General features: G+C 42.6%; 1 protein-coding gene across 2 annotated transcripts; it reads right to left on the bottom strand.

The window, feature by feature from the left end:
• Positions 1 to 2,585: 2,585 nt before the first annotated feature.
• On the bottom strand, positions 2,586 to 22,966 carry KAT14 (lysine acetyltransferase 14). Of its 2 annotated transcripts, none has more exons than XM_085315968.1 (10): positions 22,709 to 22,966; positions 19,953 to 20,071; positions 17,213 to 17,334; positions 14,488 to 14,669; positions 13,522 to 13,941; positions 11,946 to 12,517; positions 11,283 to 11,419; positions 10,620 to 10,795; positions 7,075 to 7,265; positions 2,586 to 4,443 (listed from the first exon to the last, which is right to left on the bottom strand). In XM_085315968.1, the coding sequence occupies exons 1-10, from the start codon at positions 22,962 to 22,964 to the stop codon at positions 4,270 to 4,272; spliced, it is 2,349 nt and encodes a 782-aa protein (XP_085172094.1). In that variant the 5' UTR covers positions 22,965 to 22,966; the 3' UTR covers positions 2,586 to 4,269. The 2 variants fall into 2 exon arrangements, with proteins under 2 accessions (XP_085172094.1, XP_085172095.1); XM_085315969.1 differs by having other exon boundaries at positions 13,522 to 13,938.
• Between the last annotated feature and the right edge of the window lie 240 nt (positions 22,967 to 23,206).

The raw sequence follows: 23,206 nt of genomic DNA, 5'->3' as shown, positions 1-23,206 counted from the left end.
GGGGCTGGCGCGAGGGCGTCGCCTGCCCGCGAGGCGGCTCTCGGCCGCTCTGGGCGCCAACCGCCTTCGCCTTCAGGCCGGTCAACGACGCGCCTGAAACAGCGCCGGGCCAGGGCCCGGCTTGCTCCGGCTGCGCGCCGTCGTGTTTTACTCCACGGGAACGGTAGGAGTTTGCCTGAAAAAGCGCCCAGCTGAGCCGAGCAACGCTGGCCGTGCCAAGGAAGGGATGGAGCTGTGCTAGCCGAAAGCCGCGTGGGCACGGCTGGGACTCGGCACCTTGAAACAGTGCCAGCAAGGGAAGGGTAGAAGCAGTCGTGTCATTTCTGAGAAGTCTGAGTAATGATGTGAACTGGAAGGAAAAAGCAGGTGTTTTTTTAAACACCAGCCACTCCCTCCAGCACAAATCCAAGGGGAAGGAGGATGAGTTTGTCAAATTGGCTTTTTTTCCCCCTCCCTTTCCTTAAATGACACCAAAAAATTCTCTTGCGAGCAAACTGTAGAGTATTACTTTTACCAAATTACAGAGTATTTGCAGAATAATCCCAGTATTTAACCAGGTCAGCTAATGTAGATCTACAGGCCTGATAAGCTGACCGCAACAGGTGGCTTCCTGGTTGTGAAGTATCAGAGTGCACACAAGTAATTAAAAAGGTTTGAGCTTTGCTGCCCTATTAGGAATGGGGAAGTTCCACCTTTATTTTCCAAGAAAAGTTTGTTCTGCTGAACTGGGTTGCATTTGGCAACTGCAGTCATAATTGCACAGYTTAGGGAAGTGTGGAGTAATCCAAATTATGGGGTGTTGCATTATTAATCAGGGTGGATGCTGGCTTTCTAATCACAGCTTAGTTCATCAGGCTGGTCTTGAGGCACGAAGAGAAGAGAGGCGGAGAGCTAAGAGCACGTAGTTTCACTTCGTACCCCGGAAGAGCTTCAGCTGTTGCACAGAAAGGCAACAAAAGGCACTAAAAGCCACGTGCATGGCCATTCAAGCGATGACCTCGAGCTGCTGAGCTGTTCAGACTTCTTGTTACTCAGCAGTTTGGGGAGAGGGTGGTCTTGTGAACAGTCCCTATGCAGCCACAATTGAGAACTGGAGCAAGGCGRCCATTTCCAAGTGGCTGGTTCATAGCTACTTCGAAGGCTCCCTAACTCTGGTGATGACCTTGTAAGGCCAGGTACAGCTCCCTGGAAGCCTGGTGTTTCTCCCCAGGSCTGCTGGCTCTAATCAGAGCGCACACCTGGTTTCACATCATGCCCTGCTGAGAGGCAAGGCTCAAACTGCCATCCTTGGACAACTTCTTGCTGAAAGCAGAGTGAATCTCTGCTCTTCAAATAATGTCTGTGTGTACTGTGTTCACCTGTATAGCCAGCAACATAAAAGAAACTCTCTCTTAAATACATTAGGTAAATTGGAGGTGCCAAGCAGAAATAATGCACAGCCAGTTGCCTTCTGAACAGATATTATAGGCTTCATCAGTGTCCTTCAGATCTGACTTGGGAGGAACCCTTTGCTCCAAGATATTCTTGAGTCCTAGCCATTCTTCTTTGCCCAGACCATCAGAAAGTGATCCTAGAGCAAACCACACTTGCATCCTGCTCTCACCAAAGTGATTAGGTTCAACAGGGAGGGATCTCAGTGTAAGCAACTCAAAGCCGTGCCAAATTTTCAGAGGCAGCACAAAGGAACAGAGTGCAGAGTTTTTCAGAGCACATAAAAATAACACCAGGGAATCAAAACTGAAGCTTATGGTCCTGGGGATGTGGAAGATAATAAGTATAGCAGTTGACTGGCTGATTTTCCCAGAACTGTGTTCCAATTAGCAAGAAAACAAGCCTCCTCTGCATAAATATGGGTAGACCTGCAAAGTTGCAGAGCAGTCTCACACCTCTGCAGCCTGCAGAACAGCAATGTTGATCCCCGTCCCCTGTAAGCTTCCATGAGTTCATTCTTACCATTTCCCCTGAAGAAGGGGAACATTGTTTCTGCTTTGTCAGATGAGGGACAGATCCAAAATGGTCAAGATACAAAGACTCAAAGACACATAGTCACTTAATTCCCTTTGAGGATCTGGAGTAAACTGCCTGGATAAAACAGGCCAGCTGAAGSAGAGAAGGAATCCTAAAGTGTTCAAACACTTTGTTCACTTATCATCCTCCCTCTGGGGACAAAGCTACAGAAGTATAAGCACAGAACAAGAAGCGCCTCAGAATCTTCACTGCCACTGCGGGGAACATGATGTAGTTCTTCAGATTATCTTTCATCTCCTGCTTCTAACGGGTAAGGAAACAGCCTACYAGGGCTAGAATTTGTGTGGTCTCTGTGTGGATGCCCAACAGAGAATTAAAGAGCTTCTTGCCCCTCACCCCCATCCCAGACCACACTTTGCCTCTGTATGTATCCTCCGTTGGCACATGGTGCTTCAGAGGGAGGGAAGAGGGAGTCACACAGCTACCCCAAGCATTAGGCAGAATGCAACAAATTCCATTTCAGAGAATCAGGGAGCATCCTTTATCAGGCATACTCAAGTTGGCTAGATTTCAGTGAAATGATGGAGAGACAGCTTAACAGACAGTATGACTACACATAGGCTTTTCCAAGGAAGGGTTTTAATTTCATTGATAAAGACAGTTTCCCCTCGCCCCCCAAGTACAGCTAACTCGTAACACCAGTAACATCAAAACTTTTCATGTAGTCATAAAGCAGGCAGACACGTGCATGGATTTGAGGGCAAACAAATCTTAGATGGGTTCTTTTTTGCTCCTGCTAACACTGTTTTTGTTTCCGTGAAGATGTACATTGGTTACACAAAACATACTTTGTGTCCATCTCTCTGCTTTTACCAAAATGAAGACTCCATTAAGGCAACTATTACTACGGCTAGGTATCCAAAATGTCTACACAGTGGATTAACAACACAGACGACACATCTCGTGTAGCTCTCCACAGGACTTGACTGTTAAAGAACAGCAGAGTGGATGCGATCCATATTCAAAACACACTGACAGATCTTCAATTTAGCAGGTTGCAGAACCAACTGCCAATTCACTGTTTTTCCACAATTAAAAAAAAAATCAAGGAGAGAGRAAGCTGCTAAACTGTGTAGAAGGACTAGACCCCGCTATCAGAGAAACTTATTTGTTTATTATTCTTAGTTATTTCTTTTTATTTTTTGCTCTCTATTACTTAGAGCCATTAAATCACAGCCTTGATATTTCCAGGAAGTGTTCCTGGCTCACCTCTACCCTCTGTTCCCTTGAGGTTGCAAACAGCTTGCTTCTACAAACCAGAGTTTGCATTTCAGGCCTTACCACTGACTTTTGCTCTAGGTTTCCTCTGTCCAGTGTCTATAGTGGGAGGAGGTGGAGCCTGCAAGGCTGAGTCTGTGGTTGGCGGTGTGCCTCCATGGCTGGTTCACAGCATCAAGAACTGGTGGATAGATTGCAAAATTTCAAAGAGCTGTTTTGGCAGCTGTTGTGTTCTACTTCCCCTAGCTACAAACTCACTTGACATCTTGTTCCTGAACACAAAATACTGTGAACTACAAGAACTTCACATTGAGCGCACGTTCAACAGGGGAGGGAAAGGAAGGCAGCAGGGAAGGAGCAGGACGAGGACATCTCCTCTGAGGCTTTCATTAGAAGTCAAATAACACACACTCTTCATTATTTCTAAAACATGGTTCCAGTATTGCTGTTCTGGCCTATGCAGAGCTTTCCTAAAATTAGCATCCAGCTATATGTACCAATTTCATATTTCTCTTCTTAGATTCAAAACATGGTTCCTAACAAAGTCATCAAATCACAGAAACACTCTTCATGACTTACATCTAGATGTTCTTCATTTTCTATAAACAAGAGAAACCCACCAGCAACAACAACAAAAACTGCGACACATTTCTTGAATAGGTTTCACAATCTGAAATCTTTGGGGCCCCTCTGAAGTGGCAAGTTGGGGGGGGGACGGAGGGTCAGTAGGGCTCTCCAAAATGATGGGGCAGAAAAACATCCCATAAATACTTTCAGTCTTCCAGTGGTTTCAGCATGTCCCAGGTGACATTTCCAGGCCTCTTCCCTTGGAGGATACAAATCAATCCTCTCAGATTGCACGTTCAGCATACAACATAGCACTATTAATATTAGCAGTCCTAGGGATAAAGCCATTGGTGCGTTTCAGCTCTCACGTGCAGCCAACATCCTCAGCCAAAAGCCATGGCAACTCTTTGCTTGACAGACTGGGCTTTTCACAGAGCCACAGGCAGCCCTGACACATCAGCGACGCAGTCTGAGGAAGAACGCGTGCTTACACTCCTTGCTGTCTAAGGGATAGTATTTGTCATAAAAATCCAAAATGTATTCTTCAGTCTTAAATCCAAATTTTTGGTAGAGCAGCATAGCAGGGTTGCTTGCAGAGACGTGAAGGGTTACATCTTTGCCCATGCAGGTCTGCCAAGGGGAGGGGGGAAAAAGAAAAATCACACAAGAGAATAAGAAAGCCTCTGGGGCAATGTGGAGGTGAAGGGATTCATAAATTCTGGTATTTCAGTTACTGAGGAAATGTGAGAATCACAGAATTACAGGCCTCAACACAGAAGTTACCACAAATAGCAACAGCTGAAATGTGAAGGGAAGGCTCCTGCTGCTCAAAGCCTCTCAGAAGGGGGGAATCTCTGACAAGGGAAGCAGCTTTTGGATTATAATTTGTCAGCTTTCCACTGTCAATTGCTAAATAATTGTTAATTAAAACTAGTCTCAGTGTATAGCACTAATCTCAAATACTTAACAATGACCTGAAGAAAAGACAAAACATGCCAAAGGATCAGGCACTTCATTCCTCCCGGCCAGCAAACAAAGCTGAACTCTCTGCAACTGCACTAGCAACACCAATGTACCCTAAGGCTGTCACATTGGAATTCCTGTATATTCCACCCAACTCCTCTCCCAGCCTCCAGGGCACAGGGCTCACCTCCTGAGAAGGCAGAGAATTTGGTTCAGTCAGAAAATGGCACTGCTAACATTACTTTAAAGATCCCAGATTATTTAACCACCATTTCTCTGATAAAGATGCCACTATAACAATTTTTTTCATGCTTTCACCTAGCAATTTAGTAGCATTCCATGTCTATTGTAACTCCAAGTGGAAACAGTAAGTTTGCCTTTAGGCTGTTTCCACGATCATTCAGAGGAAAAGCAATTCTTGCTCTCACAGGATTTAAAATCAAGAGTCTTTGGAAAGAGTTGGAATAGTGTTCAAGAGATGCAGTTTGGTCCTGTGGGCCAGATACATTAAAGAATAACTTCTGAAAACAAACCTGTCCTTAAAGCACTGCCTGCATCAAAGCATTTTCTGTTACATTACGCTGACCCAAGAATCTACCCCCAAACTAAGGGTGCTGACCCACAAGATGGAGAATTACCATTAATCTAAACATGTGAAAGCGGTTCTAGCTACAGAGAACCTACCATACAGCCAACCCACACAGCCTGTAAAGCAGCACATATGTGCTGACAATTGTGAATACAAGTCACAACCACCACTGTGTCTCCTGTATGACTGAATTCCTTCTACCACTGGAGGACACACAGCAGTGGAGAAGAAATCCAACATGAGCCAAACACAGTGGTGATCTCTCATCACCGCAGGAGCTGTTTGTAACATACCTAGCAAGTCTAATCAGCCTAAAACCTGCTTGGCTCTCCTCAACCCTATTACTTTATGCTAGTCTACCTGTGAGCAGAATTATCTAGTTACCTGTCTGCAATAGGTCCTACAAAAAGCTGTAGTAATTTTCCACAGCGGACTTGCCAACACCTCCCAAAGCTGACAGAAAGGGATGAGTCCAGCTGTTGGGCCCCTTCAAACCCTGGCTCATTTCTAAGGCCTGTTCTCACTAGGTCTTGGTATCTCACATTAGCTGACTGCAGTTAAAGACAATTCAACACTCATCTACACAGAGAGACTCAGAAAATGTAAGGGCTGAATTTAAAATAGATTGGTTAGTGTACTAGATGCCTGAATTACCATGTAGAAGGAAGAGAGATGGACACTGCAAAGAGCTTTGCTGGTAGAAGAGTTACTCTCAGGTGTCCTTGAAGAGCTACCCTCAGTGGAAACTGCTTTTTCAAGGTAGAGATCACTGTTGCCAGGGTCCTGCCAGCACTCCTTACCTATCTCCAGCCAAATGAGTTGGAGTAAAAGCAATTTTGATAGCAAGTTTTTGCTAGCGTAGCTGATCTTGGCTAAAACAAGTTAAGGAATGTTGCCAAGAGAGTTAAGGGAGTGGTAAAACTGTGGGCCCTGAAGAGGCACTGTTGGGTTGCAAGAAGGACATCTGTCCGCATCCTTGCTCAAAATTAAGCTGGGTTTCATGCAATTTAATTGAAGTAAGCAAATGGAATTAAGGCCACCCAACTCCTGAGTAATAGTATTCATTCAGAGGTTTAATGAAGTTCAAGTACTTTAATACCACCCCTTTACCTAGCTCAGATTAATTTTCCCAAGTGTCTCTATGGAAGAAAGCCCAGTACAAACTAGTTTGAACAAATTTGAATGAGGYTGTGAACATTAGTTCTTTAGCTTCAACTCAGCTGGATCTGAACTAGCATATTAGAAGTGGAAGATAATGATTAAGATCAGTAAGTGATTTAATGCAGCTATGCTGGTCACAAAATAAACCTCCAGGTCTAAGTAAGAAAAGCTGCAATAGACAGTAACTGAATCTACCCAATATAGTATCCTTTTTTTCGTCTGTACCCTAAATCTACAATACTGCTGTTTTATGAACTACGGACCATTGAAAAGTTAATCCCACGACAGTCAAAGTCTATGTCACATTACTAATCCTGAGCACCTGACCAGTAGGGTTTTTAAGTGATTCCACACTATAAATGTTGATATGGGCTGGTGTCTGTGGACAACCTGTGCATCTGTGTGAATAAGTAAACAAAGAAAGGGCAAGGGGAAARAGACAGAAGGGAGCAAGACACCACTACTTACTTTGTACTGTTTGCATGGATACACACAAGGAAGGGGGGAAAGCGAGTTCTTTGGCAGACACAAGGGATCTTTTTCATTACCTGGATAAGATGGTAGATCATGAAGGTTGCAATTCCAGCTCTTCTCCACTCTGGGTGAACTAACAGAAAAGAGATGTACGCTTCATTGTATTTCACATCTGGCACCATGAAGCCAAAGGCAATAATAACTTTTTTGTAAAGAACGACAACGCTGAAGTCTGGATACTGCAGGCATTCGGACAAATCAATTCCTACAGAGAGAAGGATAAATAGCTGTTGAAAAAATTGCAAACAAAAGGTAGAGCAGACTATATTATGCCATACTTGCATGGAAATTCGAAGTTTAAAGTGCTTTTGGAAACATTTATTTGATTCCTTCCATCTTTATTTCAAAGATCTGTGATTCACAAATGCTTCAACTAAACACATAGTCAAAACGAGACTTCTGCCACTGATGTCAATAGGTGCTGGATTTAGCATGCACAAAGGGGAAAAGCCTGCTTGAAAACAGGGGCTCCTGCAATCAGCCTGAAGAAACTAACAGAGCTGATTTCCTCTCAAAGGACCTGAGGATAAAACTACAACGCAAGAAGTAGATGCTAAGGAATGGTTAAAAAAAAATCATCACATAAGCTCAGCATCCAACTAATCTTTCCCTAGTTTGTATTCGAGTTGTATCAGTAGACTCCGTTAAGGACCCAGTTCTAAATATCTGTATCGATAMAGATACTTGCATGTGCAAATGTTTGCTGGATAGAGTCCCAGTAGGTTTATACTCCACTCCACCTCGGCCAGGCCAGTGCCAAGTTGGCATCCACCATCACTATTCCAGTCTGCAAATGCTGAAGGACCTGCCTGAGGCAAGCCGGGGGTGGGGGGTGGGGGGGGAGGAAATTTAGAGCATATCAGCCACTGCGTCCCACTCCTGCAACAAAAACTCCCCAAGCACAGCAGACATGAGGCTGGGTTTCAGCATCAGCAGCATTACCTGCCTAAGGTGTTCCTACTCCCTTTCTCCACCTGGCCTGGAGCTCCTACCTCCTCCTCTGTTGTGTGTACTCGCATGTTTGTGGAGCTGCACTGTGAACCTAAGCAGGGATTTCAAGTCTATCAGAAACGTTTGCTTTTAGCAYGTGTCTGGTCCCTAATCTGGGGTGTGAAGCAGCCTCTTGGACAGTGGTGCTGTCTGTGAATCAGAGGTTGGACAGAAACAGCTGAAACTGGTGACTTCTGAGTGGAGTTTGTTACCTTGCCTAATAACGTGGCTGTTGCAGCCTAAGAGCAGCCACACTGCATGTTAGGGCCCAGCAGCTTAGTTCATAGCCCAGATGACTGCTTGGCAACTTGACTGTGTAGACAGTCCCTATATGAGATGCAAGACATGGCAGAGTCGTGCCAAAAATGTTAGTTTCAGCCTCAAAGCGGCAATCCCAGATTTATTTGGAAGGTGGGTGACAAAATAACAGAATATGGTTTTCCAGTAATGTTTATCACTCCTGATGGAGATACAAGATTTCACAAAGCACTATGCACAAATAAGCAGATGAATTACTTTCTTGCTGGAGAGCAAACAGGGTGGAGTAAGATGTGGGAGGAATTGATTGGCAATAGGGAGCAGTTTTAATTATCTCAAGGCTGCAATTGACTGTGAAAAGCCTTAGAGCATGTCTGTACAGGAATGCTACATTGCCCCGAGCAYGCTGGCATCAGTGAAATGAGTCCATCCCCTCAGTACTCAGTGGTTCCTGTAGGAAGATGCTTAGTTCAGTCTGATTTACCACTTGCCTGCTTGAGAGATGTTTCCCGTTAGGACATGAAGACACAAGACACCAGGAGAGACAACAAGGGGGAATCTTGTTTCATGTCAGCTCATTTGCAGTAACTACCTGCACACTTGTTTCGGCCTTGTGAAAAGCATGAAAAATCATGATGGAAAGACTGGGAGGAAAAGTAAAAGAACTGGGGCCTGGATTTACCTAGTGGAGTACCTAAAATTTAAAGGACCCTATCAGTGAGAGAACATAAATATTAGAAAACAACTGAGTGCATCTGATGCAAAATGCCCTCTACAAGCTTCATTTACTGCTACAKCAGCCACCAATCACGGGTGCTTCAGATGCCTAAACTTACATGGGATCAAGCTGTAATTTTTACAGCTATTTCTTTGAACAACAGTGTTAACTTAACTCTGCCCTCTCTGCTGCATATCGCATCCCCAACGCTGTCTCCTCAATAGTGCCAGCTCACTTCTTTGTGCAGCCACATGATGAATTGGCTCAGAAAACTGTTTCAGGTTAAAATTAACCAGCAAATTCTAGTGATTTAATCAGTATTTTCTGCTGAAAAGTAGTGCTTGCAAAGCTAAAGCCTTTCTGTCCAAACAGAGCCTCTGTGTTGGTGTAAGCACAGTGCTTTACCTTCAGAGGTATCACTTCCTCAGTTACTTCTCCTACAAACAGAGTCCAGGGTGCAATAACTGTATAATCCCAGCCTCAGAAAATTTACACCAAGGAAGAGATGTTGGTTTCTGCTTGGAGACTGATGGGAGTGTCAGCTTTCTGGTTTAATGATACACTGTCCATACACACTAGGGTGGAACTCACACAGTCTCCTTAACTTAAATAAAGCAGGGTGAGTCCCAAAGGTGCCACCCAACTTGGCCAGAACTTCAAATGAAGAATCAGAAGGGAGAGACTATGGCAAAAGAATTCAGCTTTTGTTAGAACTGCAGTGTCTCATGCATTCCCAAACAGCCTGTGGAAAGGAAGACAGGCCCCAAACTATTCAAACTGTGCAATTTGGACAAGGAGTAGCGCAAAGAACTCTGTTCCTGAGTGCTGCTTATGGGCACTGCTGAACAACACACAATGTGGAATCACTATCTGCAAATCAAAACATAAAGCAAACGGTTACTTTGAATAAAGGTGTGTACTGTTTGCATTTGGATTTTCTAAACTAGTCTGCACTGCTGCAAAAGCTGATCCATGTGGTAGATTAATATCACTATTATTATTCCAGAAGAGCTAGAGACTACAGCCTCATAACTGTAGCCCTCCAGTAAAGGACAGCTACTGCCACAAGAAGTTTACAATTCAAGAGATGATACAGAAAACTCCAGTCTCCCATACCTTGCAAATAACTGAGAAATAAAGAGCACCACTTTGAAGTCTGCAGCAGTCAGTGCTATTCCCAGATTTCACTCCAACACATCAAGCCTATGGCTGCGAGGAAGAAACTTTCTTATGAACTTAATAAGCATTAGGTATAAAATTGTTTCTTATTTCAAGGCCCTGATTCTGCAGAACATATAAATGGATGCTTGATGTTAGCAGGTGTTGACGCCTACTGGCATCAATGGTATTACCATAAACGACCTATTTCTTTAAGTCCTGTGCTAATTAGGGCCTCACTGCCCAGTTCTATATGATCTCAAAAGACAAAGACACCAAATACAGGTCTCCATCTCAACTGTATTCCTATGACATCAGATAGTGGTTTTCTAAGAATTGAGTCAGATAACAACGGAAGAAAAATTTGGCCCAAGAATATATTTTCTGACTAAAACCACTTCCTTCTTAGAAAACAGAGCACTAAAGGAATCTTACCAGGCCAGAAGAATTCATGGCACATGGAGTTTATAGTGGGTATATGATTAGGGCGAACATAGCAGTAATCAATGGGTGCTTCTGGCTCAGCCTTCCAGTTGGGATCGGTCCTGTGCGGATACGCCTGGATTTCTGCCAGCAGCCTGAGTTTTGGGGGCTTTGTCTCATAATCGCGCCTGCCAATAACATGAAAAGCAAACACAAAAGGCCAGTCAGCAACAATAACTGCCAGTGCAGCTGAATGGGTGCTGCCCACGAAGTATTTTTTGACATGCTGAAGTTGGAACAAATGAAGTCTTCTATTCATGTGGGAAAACAGCACCCAACTCAGCAAAAAAAACCCATTGGGTCAGCGGCCAAAATGCTTCCCAGATCCAGAGAACATCAAGCCAGTAAATTACGGTTCTGACCCAAGAAGAAGTGCAACTTGCATTGAATGGTTACAGTGATTCATTCCCTCTCCGACTTGCTCTCTCTTGCAGATTCCCCTTCCTGATGCAGAGCCATCTAGCTGTTCAGCCAACTGAGTGCCTTCTGGGTTACCATAATAAACTGGGTTGTAACCTCAGGGAGGGATGAGGATCACTGCCACAAGGAAGGTGTCCTCTCTGTGGGCTATTGGTTCATGAGCAAAGAGCAAATTCAATCTCCGACTGTCTGTACCTGATGTAAGGCTTCAGGACACGAGATGTGTAAGGACTGACAATACTGTGGTCTGTCAGCAGGTCTTCTGAGCCTACTAGTCGATACAGAAATTTCGTTGTCTGCTGTCGATATCCCTTCATGGCAGGCAGCATTGTCTACATGTGCAAAAAGAAAATCCAAAACACATCAGGAAGATTAGTCAATGACTTACCATGGAGGAATCATATCAACAGAGAGAGAAAAAGGGCTTTTGCAGTAAGGGCTTTCTTCTGTGACAGAATAGCACTGCACTCTCAGATTCAACACCTGAGCTTATGAGCTGTACATATCACTCAGCAAAGCACTGGAAGTGCTCTCTCTGCTGCATGGCATGAAAGTACAGCTTTTGATAGTGATAATTTCAGGCCTCCATCATCACAGTGTTTTGGAAGGGCTGGAGTGCAAATACATAGAAATTTGTAGTGCTGATACTTATAGAGAGCTGCACTGTACAAGCATTTTCCAGGAAGAAAGGGGCTTGTGAGAGTATGGGTGGAGACAGAGCCCCAAGGCAAAATGAGGCTTGTTCACATAAACCTTTTCACTTTGGGAGTCAGACATCCTCAAGGTGATGATGCTCTCTGCACCAAAACTCTAAAATGACCAATGCCAAAAGCTCACCTTAGATCTGAAAACACTCACCTGGTATCTGTCCAAGATCCTGAAGTCCTGGCTGGTAGTTCTGTATGTTGCTTGTCCTACTGGGGGCCTGGGAACACTTCCTTCTTTGGCTCCATAAATCCCATCAACCAACAGCAGTGCAGCATTCACAACTTGGTCCAAGTCAAAGAGGGGCAGTCCCCTTTCCCTCTTGGCCTGCCTGACTATCAGCTTGCGCCTCAGTCTCCGGGCCTCCGGGGTCATGCTCATGGCATTGGGACAGGCTTCCAGTCTCTTCAGCAGCAACTTTTCCTCATAGATAGTAACAGAGGTATGCTTGGGAGCTCTGGGTTTAGCATCCTTATCCAGCTGAGTTTTCCTCTTGTCTCGCCCCCTTGCCTGCAGGGAGGTGTTTGACTCTTCAGGATCTTCACTGTCACCTTCCAGCCTTTCTGCTTTTTCTTCTTCGCTCTCCACCTCTTGCTTAATCTGCTCAGCTGTCTTCACTTTTTTTCTACTTGTGATCACAGTCCCAGCCCCAGCAGTCCCACTTGGAGGGGGCACATACTCTATTCCTGGGTCTATGACTCCATCTCCTTCCATCTCTTCATCATCTGTTCAAAAGATCAGAATAACCCAGGAAGAACATTTCAAAGAGGGTTGTCACAAGACTTTTCTGCTAAAGAAAAACAATGTGGGTTTACCCAAAATACTCAATTTTCTGTATAACTTCTGGGCCTCCTGATTTTGGATGTCTGAAMGGAGATACCTTAAGGAGTCCAATTTCAGGACACAGAATAAATCACCATCTTAAGCTGTCTTCCCGTTTGGTATCCAAAAGCATTGTGCTCCTGAGTTGTAAGCTCATATTCTTTGACAAATTTTAGATTGTGTTTTCATTTAATTGTTTGCTTGACTTGAGATCAAAATACCAAGCTGGTAAGCTACATCTTCAGCTAGTATACCCTAGAGAAATTCTGTTTAAACTAAGGGAATAATTAGGAGTTACACAAACATAGGCTCAATTCCCCTACAGAACTATATTACCTTTCCTTGCAACAAGAAGTGCTTTATTCTCTACTTTCTCTATTAGAATGGGATCTGGCTCCTTAAGGAACTATCATCTTTCAGCCTGAATCAGTGTATCGCAACCTGGCATAAATTTAACATCTGTTAGCTGGGATTGGTAACTGTCCATGTTCAAACTCACAAAACTACTGAAACACTATTGTGAAAACAAAATTTCACCCATTTAAGAAACAATCAAGGCAAAATTATAATTCTCTAACAGTGTAATTCATGTTGCAGTTAAACACTAGTGTTGAATGGTGCAGCAATTGCTAGGTAAAATCTTCTGCCCACTGTTCGTCTGGGGCATTCAGGATAAAGAAGATAATGGTGGTTCCTTCTGGCCTTAGAAGCTGTGACAACAGCTATGAAAATCTAATTAAGAGTTATACGCAATTAAGACAAAACAGAATTTTGTCAGTTAGTTTCCGTACTGTCTCAAAAAAAATCATGCAGCCCATTGGGAGTTTCTCTTTTCTTTTTTTTTTTTTGATGTCTTGGTTGAAAACTAAGCTTCATATTAAACAAAAAAAAATAAGGCGTCTCTTACCATGAAACAGGGCCTGTGGTGGCATGACATCTGGGATGAGATCTGCTTCCGAGAGAAGGCTAGGAGTAGCTGAATGAGAGGCTGGAGTTCCAGGAGCAGAGAAGTCCAGAGATGGGGAAGGAGACGGGCTTGTCAGAGGAGTGCGATCTGAGGAGCTCAAGGAGGAAAAGTCAATCACCTCTCCTTTCTCCAGAACTATGTCAGGACGACGGCCTCGACTGCTGAATTTAACAGGTGTGGAGGAAGTACTCCGGTCCAGGAAGCCGGCTGCCTCCTTCTGGGCTCTCCGAATATCCTTGGCTTCCTGAGTGCGAGACCTCTTCTCCTTCAGCTCCATGGCTGACTCAACTGGATTGCGGCTGACCCGTTTCCTGAGTCCTTCCACAGTAATGATGGGATCCAGAGGTGGCTTTGAAGCTGCTAAAGAAGTAGTTTAGTTATTCTAACAGACACTGAGCTCCTGCAATCACTGTAATCACTGTATATATATACCATATAGTTATAAGAACCGGTTAGGTAAAAATCTTAAAAGACGTATTTTGAAAATATCCAGGAAATTCACTGCAAGGCTTGTAACAAAGTCTATACACTACTAAAGCCTCATTTTAAGCCCCAATCTTGCTCCTCTGCACAGAAGGGAATTTGCATCTAGTGTGGACAAAAGAAAAAACACTCACCATGATAAAGAATAGCAGAGAAATTATAGATTTCAGGTGCACAAAGCTCAGAAGACTTCAAATTACAGTTTGTACAAACACAGACACATTAATATATAATGGGCTTCTCATAATGCAATATAGTCCTCTGAAATCAACCATTACAGCAGAGCAGAACTAAGAAAAAAAATCATGCCCTATAGTTGTCCATACACACAACTGCACTATTTTAAATAAACTTTTCCCATGTCTTCCAGTATCATTAGGTCTGGCCCAGCTAGGAACCTATTCAGCATCCTGAAAATAGTACCTTTTGCCTTCTGTGCAGATGCAGGCAGCTTCTCTCCTTCAGGTTTCATTGTTGGGGGTTTGTTATGAACAAGTTTCCACCACCCTGGTTCTCCAAATTCCTGTGCTCCGGAGCGGAAGAACAAGGGGCTTCCTACAGAGAGACAGCCAGCAACCGTGCTCCACCATGTCGAGGTCTTTTTCCTATAGTGGAACAGGGAAAAACAAGTGGTAAGTTGCCATTCACTAGCTGCGTTTTTATMATGAAGTCTCCCTCCACAAAGATGGAAAGGGCAGCGTGCTTTTGCCATTGACTTGCATGCTTACGTAYTCACTATTCTCCCAGCCTCAGAGAGAGGAGGGATTAATGAATTCCTTCTCAAGTAGAGAACTACTCTGAAGGACACCCTGCAATGTATTGATGGGCTCTGATCTACAGAGTGCTGTGAACATATGTGCTGTAAATGCCATGCAGCTACAGCATGGCAAGACCTGATTTGTCTTCTTTTCTCAATGAGTCACAGTACACTGAGCCTACAAAGGACAGGTCTAGGTTGCCACTAGAGCCCCGGTCTTTCAAATACTTACATACTCATTTAACATACTCACTTAACAGTTCTATAATGACACAAGAGCAGGAACAGGATCCCAGAGATAGCTGTGTTGACTTAATGTTACAGAGGCATATTCCATTACTGAAGACGGTAAACAGGACTCAGGGTGTACAGGATGGGAGAAGCAAGGGGAAGATAGGGGTAAAGGTGTCATTTCACACAGAAGGAAAGAGCATCTTAATTTAAACACCTGCCCTAAAGGCTTAGAGATTTAAACTCATTTAGCAAAGTGTGTTCCCAAATCTGTAGGACAGGATCCAAGGACTCAATTCAGCAAGAGGATTAGGATCAGACGACTTCACTTTTAACTGGCCTCTACTTGCTTGAATCCATAGCTGCAGCCTTGTCAGGCACTGCAGAGGAGAGGTAGGAGTATGAGAAACAAAACACTGAGGACAACAACTGAGCAGCAGGAATTATCAAGGCAACAGAAGGACAGCGTACGCTTGTCATGAGCTAAACTCTGCAGCCCTATCTCTGCTTGAGATTCTCTGTTAGAAAGGTTCTCCTGCAGCATGGGGAGCAGGATCTGTATTAGTCAACAAATCTGAGTCAAGTGCACTCGCTGAACTGGTTTTGAATTATGTTTTTACCCACTCAGAAGCAGGGAGCTGCATTTAAGCCTTTCACTTTGTGGGACAGTGTAGTCTGCAGTCTGCATCAGGCATTTGAGGCACATCTTGTCCCTCTCAGAACTGGTCACAGGGCTAATTTAAATGTCCCTTAGGGGAGAATGAGAGAGAGTAGGTACTAAAAAAATTGAACCTGTAGCCAGTAACCAAGATACTCCACCAGGCACTGGAGAGTCAGGTCTAAAGCCATCTTTTACACAGGTTCTCAGGATTCCTCTTTGCTTTTGTAGATCTCCACTAGCAAAAACTTCAGTATTCAGGGACTAGGCTTAGCTGAGCAGGTAGTTGCTGCTGTCTGAATGCTGCAATTATACATTTTGGGGTACTAACTCTCCAATGGGGGTAGAGTGAAGTCAAATGGCCCAGTTTGCAGCACGCAGTGCTGTAGTAAATGTAGATTAGCAGTTTAGTATGTGAAGGACATAAAGTGGAGCAGCTCAGCAACTGCTACACACGTTGTTCAGCTGCCCCTGCTCCAGCAGCGGCTACTTCCAGGCAAGGAGGGGGGCATACTGCTGAGGGCAGTAATCACTTCATCTGAATTTAATCAGAGCTAGGAGGATCAGCCTCACAGGGCAGGGCCAGAAAGCTGGCAGCAAACCTGGGGAGGTGATGGCTCCCTGAGTGAGGGGCAATGGGCCATCAGCTGCCTTCCTGTCAGGATCCTGCTGTTTGCAGAGGGGACAAGTACTAACATTACTGAGAACACAGCAAGAAGGCCCAGACAAGCAAGGAAAGCAATGCAAAAGAACAAACCTAGTTAGGGAAAACAGACCCTACAACAGAGAAATCCCAGGGAGAGGGGAGAAGGCTGTGAAAACAATCAAATATGTGGCTGGCTTGCTCCGTTCCTTTTGATGCACACAAGGCATCGTGTCGCAGAAGACGTTCATGAAAAGGACTCTCTTTTCTGACAGTTTCTTCCTTAATACACACCAAGTGTGAAAACCAGATTTCAATGGTTTGTAATACATGCTGTGTAAGAGATATTCTATTAAGATCCAAAACAAGCTAAAAGACAAGGTTCAGTTTCCCTCTTTGTGGAACCCAGTCTGTGTAAGCTTTACAGCTGAATAACATGCTTCATTGTTGGAGTTTTTGTTTGTTTGGTTGGTTTTTTTTGGGGGGGTTTGGGGTTTTTTTAGGCCTGAGCAGATGATATCAGAACTAGTCCAAGCATGGTGACAATTTTTAAAAGACTCCAACGCTTTGACGTTGAAGGTTCATATACTATCTAAAGGCAGGTAATACATCAAAAATATACATATCTATGTTGCTTTTGTGCAACATTTTTTTTTTCATTGAAAAATTTTTATTAGTTCCCCAAATGACCCCTCACACCTATATTCAGGTTCTTATTGTTAAATTCTCCCATTTTCTGAATAGCAAAGCACAATGAGATGTCTTTTAATAACCCAGGATTCCTGTTCTCTAGCTGTGTAACAGTTTCCTCTTCATTCTGCTCGTCAATTGGAGCTTCAGGGAAACATGATGTCTTTACCTGTTTCCTAACAAGAAAGTCCAGTGTTTCTCAATAAAAGCACAAATATCTTCTTTCCACCTGAAGTATCCTTGACGGCCAGTTCCTTCCAGAGACAAATTGTACATTGCCAGCATGACAACCTGGAAAAGAAAATGTTAGAAGCAGAAAAAAATCCATTTGTATCATCTCATGGGGGGGGAGGGAATCTTTGTTTCCTCTTAAATGTCTTATTTTTTGCAACACCTCATAGGCAATTTTTGTAATCTATCTTCTTCCTGCTTTCATATTCCTCTTTCTTGTTAGGCACACACTTTTCAATTTCTCCCACAGATTCCTCCATGCCAGGAAATAACAAGCTACTTAATTATGCAGGTTTATAATGAAATACAAGCCTTTGAATGAGAGTAGCATAAAAGAACTATATCACAGCTAGGATATGACTGTAGTGTGGAAGTAGGGAAAAAATCTGTCCAAAAAATGGGTTATAAGTAATCCTATTTGCTAATCCATCAGAAATGTAGTGACAATCATCCTTCCAGATATTTATTGTTACATTCAAACAAAACACAAATTAAACTCTGAAAAATTACTTAATATCTACCAATAGTTCTGAGCATCTGCGAATTAAGTTTTCTTCCATATGCTCTTCATTAAACATAATCCATTTAGAGCTCATTCACATGAATCACAAGGAAATTCAGCTTGATCTATTATACGCCTAAACTAAARGACAGGTTTGAAAATCACACCTCATTATGAGTAAATCCCAGAAGACAAACTGTTAATTACATTTAACCAGTTCACTCAAAACAACTGAAATAGTGCAACTAGGCTTAAATTATCTCTCAGTAATTACACAGCCTCTGTTGGGATACCACTTACAGTGGGGACATATTCTCATTCTTCACTTTATTCATAGAGGATTCAAATACATTTTTTTTAGGGAGATGATCTCCTAGCAATGGGCTGTAGCTTCATAGAATACATCCCTGAAGATGCCAAAATGAGAAAATAAAGACAGCTTTCATGTTCCATGTACTCTATTCCTGCCCCTCCTGATCCCTCTTGGTTTGATAATCATTTCTCTTGAGATTTATATATCTTTAAACTCAGGTGAGACAGTGTCTCAGAACTGCAAAAACCCTTGTCTTTTCAATAGGCTAAAGACAAGGGTCTGTTGAGGCCACATACTCTGAAAAGTCCAGAAATCACTGTCCTCRTTTTTCCTAATTCAAATAAGGTGATCTGACCACTTCCACTGACCTGACTTACCCCAGCAGCAGTATCTCCGGTGGCTGGAAGCCTAGGAAGATACATTCTTTACTTGTGAACTTTCTTCTCAGTTGGTTTTTGAATTTGTCTTTYCTTTCCCCACATCATTCTCTCTCATTTGAGTGTAATGCTAGCAGCCTTTGCTCTCTGGATCTGTAATTTGGCCAATAAATTCTGTTCTGCTAGCCAGAGATTGCTATGCTAACTTCTTCCCCTATGCAGCCCTGCACTGGACACCCTGAGAAAGCACTGTAGAAGTTGCTACTGAAAATGCCCACATGCTATATCGGGAGAGACCTGCAAGTGGCCAGATTTGCCAACACTGGGTCTATATAACACCAGCAAGAGCACTACGAAACAGCCCTTTCGCCTGAGGTGTTCCAGGTCCAAGCGCTCTCCGTAACATTACCAGCTTCCCTAAGACGAAGCCCAACATTGCACAAGCTCATTAGGTACAATTACAGTTGTTTTAAAAGACGTCAGCAGGTTGTCCACAGCTAACACTGAGCTGGAGGTTTTTTAATGATCTTTTATGAGATGGTGCATCACTCCTCTCCCAAAGGATGAAAACAGATGTCTCGGCACCTAGTACCTGATATTCTGCATGTGTGAACACTTAATGCTGAGCAGCAGCCACTGCATGATCAAATTCACCTTATGCAGGGACAATCAGCACTGCCTTGTCTCTTCAAATTAAATGGGAGCACAAGCACCCTAGTTAGAGCAAAATGATGTGCACCAGTCTGCCTCAGCCCGATCACAGTGAGACATTATTTCTAACACACTTAAAACTTCATATTTTAAGGGAAATGGGAAGAGTCTTTGCAAATCCCTAAAAATTCTTAATTTCAATCCAAACTAAGCTGCATCTCATATGAGCAGTTCTTCTGAGAGATGTCACTGTAATTGCCAGTGCGTCTGTACTAGAGTGGCTGCTGTAGAATTCAGAGATTATTTTGGTTGTTCAGGTGTGCTAGTGATTGAAGTAGTAATTTTCAGCAGTAAATACCAGCAAGGACTATTGCTAGCAAGTAGGCAGCCAAGTTACAGCTTATTCAGATTACAGAGAGCAAAAATAGCTTTGTGTTCAGGCATCTGGCTAATTTTTTATTTGTATATTGCCACATCACTAGCTTTACATTTACTCCCATACACAAACAACGGCACATGCCTAGCAGTCCAATTGCATGCATTTTGCTTTTCGAAACTTGCCTACGGCTGTGAATTCAGGAGCAACATGAATGAAAATAACAAAACAAAACAAAACAAAAAAACAAGAAGAATGTGGTTTGTACGATTACCTTCCAATTTACTTGCCAAGTTCTAACATGCAGGCAATCCTTAGCTTATTAATTTCTTAAGTTCATGGATGTCTGTCTTTGTTATCTATACCCCATCCTCATTTTCTAGGTAGCACATGCACAACATAAACAACGATTTTTTAAAGTCTTGTGGTTATTCTTCTGGCACAAATATTTCTACTTACTTGTTGCCACGTTAATCTTAGCCGTTCAAATTGCTCCTTCCCATCTTCTGAGCAATCAGAACAAGTAAACCTGAAAAAGTTATCTCCTTTGAGGTAGCTGAGCTGTTCTCTCAGTTGACCTACAACAAATAGGCAAAAGAGCAAATTATTTGTCCTTTTGTAGGAAAAATGCTGCAAAGTATATTTGGATTCCCTACAAGATCAGGCAGAAAAGTAGTTTCGTCTTTTTCTGAAGTCCAGTGATCCAGACAATTCCTAAGAAGTTTCAGAATTCACTGTGCTCGCTAAGGTACAGGGTAATTTTACTGCTACAGCAACCAGCAGTGACCAACTGAAATGCACAGAGATTAAGAAGAGGTGCCCTACTTAACATCTGAACACATGTAAAAAGCTAAAGGGTTTGCCTGTTTGCTCTGCATTTTTCACACCTTCTTGCTCCCCTAGGCGAAACAATACACTTTAGTAAATAACTGTTTTTCCACTCTACTTTAAAAAGCTGACCTGTAAAAAAGGTATGCAACTGCACAGGCTATTAGAATATACAAGCTTTCTCTTTCTTGTCACCTTTCCACTAATTACTATGCAATTTTACAGCTCTCTTTTTCCCTTTCCATGTCCACATATCACTAACAAAGTAAGGCTGTCAATCCCTATTTATAGCAGCTTGTAGGATCCACCAAAGTACACATGGTGTGGAGTTTTAAGGTATTTATTACTCCTTTCAGGGGTTAATCTTCTTTCCTTGAGATGGTGAGCCAAAAGAATGGCCTTAGTGGACAAAAAAGGAGTGATATTATCAGGAACCCTTTTTTTTTTTTTTTTTKTYTACGATTCATGCATTGAACCCCAAATCAACAAAGTGTTTCAGCATGTGCTTTGCTGTATAAAGCTAACTCTGAATGCAAGTTTATCTGAATGAAAGTGATCTGCTGGGACAGAGCCAGCTGTAAAAGCCCACATGTCCAAAAGTTAAAGGTTCTAATTCCATGTTTCTGTAGCAGAGCATGGGAAAAAAGGGGGGGGGGGGAAAAAAAAAAAAAAAAACAAGCAGATGAATCTGAACTTCTAAATTCACTAAGGGTTAATTTACACACAAATAAATATTGCAAAAAAATCACAGATCATGGAAATATTTAAGACTACAGCCTTTCTGAAAAGTCACATATGAAAGACTGTTTTCTGAAAGTATTGCATCTCTTTTACTACACTGTGACACTAGATCAAGCATTTCCCAATGCGTTTGGGCTGCTCTGCTTTTGTAGTGAATTGTGCTGAATTTGGCTATTGAAGTTGCACCTATGACTTTGATAGGAAAAAACACGCTTGTAAGATTAACAGAATTTCTAGAGGGCAATTCAACATAGAAAGAGGTTATTTGTCTGAGGCTGTTGGCAACTTTCACAAGCAACAACTGACATCAGTTTAACTGAACAATAGTAAAGAGAACAGTATTTCCCTTTTCCAGATTGTTTACTTGACACATTTGTATCTAGTTACCCTTGCTCTGTGATCAGCTTTCTCTGCTCTTTGGATTTGTTACGCAGCAAGAAGAAAGAGGAACATCTTTGTGAAACAAAACAAATTGAGTGTAAAATTAAGTGTTCTCAGATGCAACATCTCATGCTACCTTGGACTCTTTTTTTTTTTTTTTTTTTTTTTTTTTTTTTTTTTTTTTTTTTTTTTTTTTTTTTTTTTTTTTTTTTTTTTTTTTTTTTTAAGTAATTAATAATTTTCAAGTTAATGTGTCCCTTTAACTGCTCCTCACAGTATCTCAATAGTACTATGCTGGCTCCCTTAAGCTAACAACAAAACATTCGCTGACCTGCCTTTGACAGGAGATTTCTAGCCTGTAATTTTTGGTGAATTTAAAGATGGCAAAACAGGTAGCTGATGTATCTGCAATGCAGACACCACCTCCACCTGAAGAGCTTACCATTTCTAGCCACAAACAAACTGTACGTAGCAATATGTAGGGTTTATATCTAATAATAGGTTCAATCATTTAGATTTGGGAAAGTAACATCTAGTCTAACAAAATACACTTAAGCCAAATAGCAGTAGCGAAGAGATCAAGTGATCCAACYTGCTCCAAATGCTTCCAAAAGCTAGCTGATAAAGGTTTGGCATGCCTCTATGAAACTTAAATTCGTATTATCAGGAAATCATTAAGGTTCAGATTTAGTCATATATTCCATGAATGTGACAAACTAACCAGGAATAATAAATAAATAAAGAAGAAGTAACACCATGTACAGAACCCTTTCATCTGTAGACCTTTATAGAAACAGTCGTTATCTTTTACCTCTCTGATGAGTGAAATGCAGTCACTTGGCTAAAGTCACCTAACATGCCAAGAACACAACTTGAAAGCGTGCTCACACTTCCAAAGTCCTGCCCTTGTTTTCAGTTTACTAGATTGCTTGCCTTCAGTTTACAAACAGTCTCCCCCTTTTTTTTTACTGGGGAATGCCAGTTTTGTACACTCATATGATTCATGGGTGTAAGTACCTGATGCACACAAACACAACAAATGGCTTTAGGCTGCGGGGCTCTGTGTGATGCCAAAATAGCATTTCTTCCCGGTAACAGAATAAGGCTAAATAGAGCTATCCTTTAAAATGGATAGCATAACCACCTTGCCTCACTTTGAGGCCAAGTGAGACCCACACATCGTATTTTGAGGGATCATACCAACCACAATAAAGCAAACTTGAAATGGGAAGTGCTACAAGAAATAATAAAAGCAACATCCTTACTGGCTGGTATCCACTTCTGACACTTCTCACAGTAATAGGACATCTCCTCCATCCAAGATGCATCACCTTCGTCACTGTTCAGAGAGTCTCCGCTCTGATCATGCGATAAATCCACGGAGGCCTGATCCTCAGACTCGACGATCAGGAGGGTCTCCCCTTCCACCTCGCCCTCCTCCAGACCTTCTGAGGTCGACGTCCTCGTCGCTTCATCATCGTGGCGACTCAGCAGCCCACTCATGTGAACATTATTAGCCATCCTTCACCGCATAAAGGAAGACGGTGCTTACGTTACATGGAGCCCTTCCTCCCCGCATTCATAAGACCATCTGCACTGCATGTGCCAGTCAAGTCTCCACATGCAGAAGTGCTGAAGATAGAAGCTCTATAGTTTTTTGAATTGTATTATAATGTATCTGAAAGAAACAGTCTTTCACAGGTTACCTCCACTTACTTGTGAGCTATCAGATAGCAAACCTTGCCAAATGCCTTTACTCCAAA

Source organism: Rhea americana, unplaced genomic scaffold, assembly GCF_003343005.1.
Source record: "Rhea americana isolate MKP2758 unplaced genomic scaffold, rheAme1 scaffold_445, whole genome shotgun sequence".
NCBI lineage: Eukaryota > Metazoa > Chordata > Aves > Rheiformes > Rheidae > Rhea > Rhea americana.
This window is presented reverse-complemented; position numbering and strand designations above follow the sequence as displayed.